An 8,035-nucleotide genomic window follows, 5' to 3' on the forward strand; every position below is an offset into this window, starting at 1 on the left:
GCATCTTAGAAAAATAAAAATGCACCCAAATTCTTTTTTGAATGTTTTTGAACAATTCAACAAAGTGTTTGAAGTGCCTGTTTCACCCACTTCCGGGGGGCGGAGCCAAAATCCGAGGCCGAAGTATTTGTTCGTAGACCCCGACTTAGGGGGGGTAGAAAAAGTTTCGGAGCGATTCGGGCACTTTTCATTTAACATGGGGTTTCAATGGGGAGTTTTTAGGAGCCTTCTCCGGGGCGTGGCTTCCGGGGGAAGGGGCGGGCTTAAACGCAACCTTGACAGGTGTGTTCAGTTTTCAAAGACCTTTCATTTGATGTATGGTACGTCTATATTGGACATTTACTTGGCTGCACACAGCTGCACATAGGCAGTGCACACAGACACACAGACACGCAGACACACACACAAGCCAAGCACGGTTTCATAGTAAGCTCCACTTGCGCGGAGGCGCGCCTCCTTCCGCTGCGTTCGCAACAAACAGGTATGCATGACATGTATGTATATATATATATATATATATATATATATATATATATATATATATATATATATATATATACATATATATATATATATACATATATATACATATATATATATATATATATATATATATACATATATATATATATATATATATATATATATATATATATATATATATATATATATATATATATATATATATATATATATATATATATATATATATTACACACACATGGCTAAATTAACTCTATGCCAAATGGCAGGATGTTTAAAATGCATTCCATATTTCAGCCTGTGTGTGTGTGTGTGTGTGTGTGTGTGTGTGTGTGTGTGTGTGTGTGTGTGTGTGTGTGTGTGTGTGTCCTCTGCCGGTCTGGACACGGGTGGCATAGCACAAAGTAGGTCATGACAGGGGTTAGTATTGCATTAGCGACTGTCACTGCTACGACAGGAGAGCACAGACACCAGGGCACCCTGTCCCCAACCCACCCCAACCTCCTTCTCTCTCTCTCTCTCTCTCTCTCTCTCTCTCTCTCTCACACACACACCTACTTTTAGAGCGTCCTGTCACGGATGTGAGCCAGCAGGCCATGACACACATGGAGGGCAGTGTCTGGAACAGGCAGACGTGTCCAGTCTGTCCATTCTGTCTCAGCTTTAACACCCCCCTCTCTCTCACACACACGCACACACGCACACACGCACGCACGCACACGCACACACGCACGCACACGCACACGCACACGCACACACGCACGCACGCACACACACACACACACACACACACACACACACACACACACACACACACACACACACACACACACACACACACACACACACACACACACACACACACACACACACACACACACACACAGCACTGTTTACATATGACAAGGTGTCTGTGTGCATCTAGGTGAATACTAGTATACCCCTACGAGTATAGGGTCTGTCAGGATCCCAACCACTTATCCTTGTCATATCATCCTTGATATAGCTTCCAACTTTTCTGACACTTGCATACTTTTTCTCAGACGTACCTTTTTATCTGGTGTGATTTCAACGTGCGCTCAAAGACTATACCATCCACCCTGGGTTTATATAAGTGCAGGCAACGCAGCCTCTACACTATAGTATCTGTAGCCTAAAAGCCTATAGCTCAGCTTACTGATGTCTCATCTCATTACATGAGACTTCCTGTGCCTTCCTGCAGTTCAAACATGCACATTAAAACAAAAATGATCCAAGCTGTTTCTGCTGTATACTGCATCAAGTGAAGTATTTTTGATGTTCCAACTCTCTCCAGTTTTCCTCCCAAGAAAGACGGGGGATAATTATGGCGGTGAAACAGCGCGCCATCAGAGCAGATTAAGGACAGCTCAGCATGCAGGCCGAATTCCTTGCTGCCTTTTATCTCCTCAAACGGAGGAGAAGACAAGACATGTTACGCAACCCCGCTCCTAGGGGACCCGGCCGACTTTCCACCCAACTTCTGTCTGCATGTCTGGTGCCTACAAGTCCTCTATTTGATGTGTGATGTTTGAAGCAGCCGTGCGACTGGAGTGGATGTGCCTGTTGCTCCTCTTTGCTCTGCACTGCTCCCTTGAGTGGCCACTTTCAAAGGCCCCTCATGTTGAGTTGGACCTTTCTTGGTTGTACATAGCACCCTCTCAAATCGCTGTTCCAAGGTGCCACTTTGCTTCCTTACCACTTCTGTCTTTTAACATCAATCAAAAGGGCTCTGCTTTATTTAGTTGGCTTTGGAGGGCACCTGCCCTTCTTCCACTGTCAACTAATGAACCCCCTGACAGTGCCCAGCAGGCATCTCCATAGTTAAGACATGGGATATGAACAACATCTCTGCAAATCTGCTCCGTCTCATTTCCAGTTGAAGAGGATGTCTGATTGTGTATGTTCTAACACCGATGAAAGTCGTTATGATGTTCTGTAACAATGGTTGCCACTAATAAGAACTCTCATCATAGCATTGCAGCATTGTGTTAATTAGTCCAATACAATGCCTGGTGAAGTCAATGAACCGTTCTTTCTTCATCTTTGATTCATGCACACATAAATTAGTTCTACTGACCGCCTCTCAGAGAGCTTTCTCGCTGGCTTTTGTTTTAAATTATTAAAAACAAACCACAGTAGGCTGTAAATGATCGGTTTCATGATTGAATCAAGATTCACATTCTCTCTCTGCATCACACTGTTAATCTATCTTTTAGTGTGGTTTCTTCAACACCATCTTCATTTTGAACTCAGTGAAAAAAATAGGTGACATTCTGCACAAATTAGTAACCCACACCAAACATTTCTCATTAGCATTTAACCACTTAAACCCTATACAGTACGTCATAGACCGGGGTCCCCCAGGGCTCAATAATTGGTCCCCTTCTTTTTTCCCCTCTATACCAAATCTCTTTGGCAAAAATAGATCTACAAGCTCGGCTATAGATTTGCTATTTTTGCCAAATGTTCGCCTATTATGACATGCCCAGAACAGAATACCCAGCTTCATATAGCAATATCATTAGGTTCAATGTCGGAGAGCACAAGACAATTTGCCAGAGTGTGGCACCATCTTGATCTTAAGATGGAGTCTTAGGCGGATGTAATCTTTTATGAAAGATCGTGTTCAGTGTGTTTAGGGGGTGAACATCTTCCCAATTACCATTACACTGTCGTCTCGCGACAATAAAAATTAAATAAAAATGTTACTTTTCAGGATTCCAAATAAAAAATAGCGAAATAAAAACCAGGATTCCAATTCAAAAGTAGCAAAAATAGCAGATCTACAAGCTCAAAACGCGGTAGATCTGCTATTTTTGCTACTTTAGTGTGACATAGAATGGCGAAGTACGGCATTAATTTCCGAAAAAAGTTGAAATACGAAGATAAGAGGTGTCTGCCCAACAGTAGGCCTACTGTATATGCAATGTGGCCCTCTGGAGTGGGTGTGGAAACATAGTGGCCCTCTCCATCATCAAAGTTGCCCACCCCTACTCTAATAATTGAACTCAGAGAGTGCAGAAATGGAACCAAATGGACCAAATTTGACTGTGTACTGTACGTCCTACAGTACACACCACTAGTGGTCAGTAACAACAGCTTGTTGTGTAGCAGTGGATCCTTGGTGATCAGCAGGTGGCATATGGTGTTTGTGTTGCGTTGTCACCTCTTGAGCTGGGCCAGTCAGGACACACAGGCACCACAGCATGGGGTATTAGACCTACTGGCTAACTCCCCTCTCATCTTACAATAGCATTGCTGTGCTCAGAGTTCAGAGCAGGTCACAGTCATAGTAAAAGTCCTAGAGTGCAGATGTCCTCAGTGCGAATCAACATACTTACAGGTCATCTCGTTAATGAGAGAGGACCGTGGTGTTTTCCGCTGACACCGACAAAGACCAGGTCGATGTGAGGAGCCATAATAAAGGGGAGAGGAACGAGTGTGAATGTTCGCTGCATGTATAATTGTGTACAGACCTTCAGACTTTCTCTCTGGTACCTGGCACCTGCTCTGCTGCCCTGAACTGCCAAACACTGGCTGGTATGTTTCTGTATTTCCTTCAACTGTTTTGAAATGCATACAGTAGCTATGTCAATGATTGGGTTGTATTCGATACATCTGAACGTAACTCACCTAATATGCCAATGATAGCCTGCTGGCACACTGCCAAGAGTGATAGAGGTTCTTAGGTAAGCCTGCTGGCACACTGCCAAGAGTGATAGAGGTTCTTAGGTAAGCCAGATAACAGCCAATGTGAAATGTGCTTTGTGAAAGAAACAGTTAAAGTGATTCATTCTCCACTCAGTGATGTCCAGTAAACTTTAAGATCTCAATAAAGGCTCTTTAGCGTGCCTGGACCACTAGTCTCCTTGGCTGGGGATACATTCAAATTCAAAAGGCAAAATCAGCTCTGAAAAGGAATTAACACAAGAATCAAGGGAATCAAGAGGGGTTATTTGTCACTCACTCATACAGGTATACAAGCAGTGAAATGTTGGTGTGACATGGTCCGCAACAATGTGCAACAGCAGCAATACAAAATACAAGATAATAATAATAGTACTGGACTGGACGAAATAAGGAATATATACATTTGTATAATGATAATCATAATAAAACAGACAAGACTTAGAACCACCTTCTATTCCATGGTAGTTCTAATCAATGGAGGTGGAGGGCATAGAACCTAGGTTCACTTTTTTGTTAGGCGAGTTTTTTTTCACGCACATAATTCTATATTGCAGCAGCATGTAACGTTCATTCATGTTCAGGTAGGAACTGTGTAGATTTGAATTCAGGGTAGGTCTGACTCTGAAGTAACATTGACAAATTCAGCGCATAACGCCGAGGTCAAGGAGAAAGCATTTCGTACTCAATCACACAACATAAGTTCTTATTTGGAGTGGTGCACCGCGGTGGATCACCAAGAGCTTCAAATCCTACTCGAGGTGCTTTGCTGCATGTCATCCCCTCCCTCTCTGGAATAAGGCATAAAAAGCCTTTTTGGGGTTGGTGAACTGTAAGTCTCAATCTTTTCTGCATGCCGCCAATAAATTACCATCAGGAATGTATGTTAACTCAAGAGCAGCTCAATTCTTTTCATCTGCTCTATTACAGCATAGCATCTCAGACAGGCATATCACAATGAATCCATCTCAAAATTCACCTATGGTATGGGAACTAATTCTGTAATGCTCTAGTTCAACTGACAAAGCCATTCTGTCTCTTTCAGCCATAATCTGAATCTCTGTAGGCATCTGGAGTTTTATAATGAGAACGCGGATACCGTTTCAGTCTTTATCTCAGCTCTTCTTCTCAAGCTAGGATCATAACGTGTTGGACGTGTGCTTTTTTTTAAAGAGTTCTTCCTCCTATGGCGGTGGTACCACGGGCTGTGTCCATGCTTTTACTGCTGGTGCTGTCATTCCCAGCGGTAGGCTCCGTCCCCACACAGCACCTGTGTGGCTCTCAGCTGGTGGATGCTTTGTACTTTGTATGTGGGGAGAGGGGTTTCTTCTTCAACCCCAACCACACAAACCATAAGCGAGATCTGCAGCCCCTGCTCGGTAAGACCAGCGAGGATTTTAACCAGGGTTCTTCCGCTTTTCATTTTTTATCACCAGTGGGGATGTTTTAACCCTGATTCTGGTCAGACTTAAATACATGCATTTACTGTTGGGAAATATAAACTGTCTGATATGTTTGACATTTATGTTTGATAATATCACAAATTACCAATTTAATTTAAAGGGTATGTTAACTGTATTGACAATAGACAATGATGGGCTGTGTTAAAAAGTTGTAAAAATGTAACATATACCATTTATATGCAAAACAGTGCCGCCATTATCGAAAGATCCATTTTCACTATAAATCAGCCAATTTTGCATTTAAAAATAAGGTTTAGAGGGTCAAGGAGCACAATGAAACTATTCTTGAAGTGATCACATGTACCTGTGGCATGCTGGTGTGCAAATGAGTGCTGCCATTACAATTTAATCACATATTTACCAATCATTATGCCAACTTTTTTTTGCCATCTGCAAAATAATTGCTCAGCTTTCTTCACCAATGTGTTCATAAAAGATGTCTACTTGGCCAATATGAGCTTGTGGCACGTCTAAGGGGCTTGTGGGGGTGCTGAATCCATTCCATAAGCTATGCAAGGACCCCTACCTACTTCATCACGTGTGGGGAACAAGAAACGGATAATCAGTATGCACTTGGTAAGGGGATGGCTGCACCATGGTAATGGATGCATTTCTGTTGTTCTGATGTTTATCACAAACATGGACAGACTCTTAGATCACCTTTCAAAGTTAAGGCCAAATTTGATGGATAGGCCGCCCCCTGAAAAGTAGGCATGGCCAATTATCTGGCCTGGGAGTCATCGTTACTAAAAACAAATGGTTGGAATGGATTCAGCACCCCCACACACATCTCTAGTTATAAGTCCCACAAGCTTATATTGTCCAATTTATATTTTTCCAGTTTTTTCACACCAGGTCTTCTCAACTTTGATTGGCTACCACAAAGTTTCCCAGAGCAGAAGCGTCAGCGCTGGGCAACGCAGGCAGCTGCCAGCCCAGTTGAGCCTTCGCCCACTGCTGAATGACGGAAAAGTAATTCTCAACTTTGATTGGCTCCAACTAAGTTTCCCAGAGGAGTTCAGACGGAAGTAATTGAGAGGTGTTAGAAGACATCTTTATGAACACATTGGTGGAGAAAGCCATGATATTGCAGATGGCAAAAAAAAGGTTGGCTTGACAATTGGTAAAAAACGTGATTATATTGTAAAGGCAGCACTCATTTGCACACCAGCATGCCAAAGGTACATGTGATCACTTTGAGAATAGTTCCATTGTAATGCTTAAAACATAGGTCTAGACACCTTATTTGTTCAGTTAGGTGCAATAGTGGCTGATTTAGTGAAAATAGATGTTTTGATAATGGCGGCACCAATTTGCATATAAATGGTATATGGGACATTTAGACAACTTTTTAACATAGCTCATAATTTTGTACATATTTTTTCTAATCTAGAGACACTGATTAGAAGTATATTTCCAGGGGTGTACGATACCGCCTTCTTCCCACTAGCAGTCTCTACTACCCACTGTGTTCAAAATTCAAGTTCAGTCTAGTGAGAATGCCAATTTGTAAGTCAGCTGGAGAAAGAATGTTTGGGGTCATTCAAACTATCATTAGCTTCTAGCTGCCTCTCTTGAAGTTAATTGTGACATGTTCTTTTGGTTTCTTACCAAGACCCTCTCCAGCCTCAGATGTTAGCAAAGCAACAGAAATTTTAAATAAATTGTGCACTCTAAAGTTCCTCATTATGTTCTCCCAAAAATATTTGAATCTTACACTACAAAGACCTCAAAGATCCGCCAGGGGTTCTGAAGTAAAAAAAGGAGTTCTGCTCATGCAGAATATTGGAAATGTAGCCTACAATGTAGAGCTGTGTAGCATCCAATGAACGAACACTCAATAGTAATGACTGTTCTCGGAATATAGAGCTATTTAACATAATATATAATTTACACCTTTATTTTTAACTTTGGAATCATATGCTATGTTCATGCACCGCAACTGGAGAACTCGCATACTGTAACTACTAAAGCTACTACATAGCCATGGGGTTTACACTAAACTGAATAGAACTGATAACAGTCGACTCACACAGGGCTATGGAAACTTGTCAATTTCAAAGGGTTCCCGTCTAAGCGGCCTAGACAGAAGAAACCGTGGGAGGCCTTGTCTGGACACAATAACCCCAAGGTGAAGCGAGGAATTGTGGAGCAGTGCTGTCATAAGCCTTGCAGCATTTACCACCTGGAGAGCTACTGTGCATGACTCCACAGACACCACTCATAGTCTTTAAGTGCCACTGTGGGCAAATACATAGTGACTATGTCTTATCAAATTCTGACAATAGCAAATAAAGCAGCTTGAGCTTGACCGTGAAAAGATTTGACGTTGTGTGTCCTTTGTGGCTGGAACTCAGTGTGTTTGTATTTATTATGGGTGT

General features: G+C 42.2%; 1 protein-coding gene across 1 annotated transcript; it reads left to right on the top strand.

Moving 5' to 3' along the window:
- Positions 1-5,377: 5,377 nt before the first annotated feature.
- On the top strand, positions 5,378-7,860 carry LOC308075565 (insulin-like; the record flags this gene model as incomplete). The annotated part of the gene is made up of 2 exons (XM_080415511.1): positions 5,378-5,570; positions 7,718-7,860. The coding sequence occupies 2 exons, from the start codon at positions 5,378-5,380 to the stop codon at positions 7,858-7,860; spliced, it is 336 nt and encodes a 111-aa protein (XP_080271637.1).
- Positions 7,861-8,035: the final 175 nt, after the last annotated feature.

This window comes from Gymnoscopelus braueri (assembly GCF_963280865.1).
Source record: "Gymnoscopelus braueri genome assembly, chromosome: 20".
NCBI classification, from domain to species: domain Eukaryota; kingdom Metazoa; phylum Chordata; class Actinopteri; order Myctophiformes; family Myctophidae; genus Gymnoscopelus; species Gymnoscopelus braueri.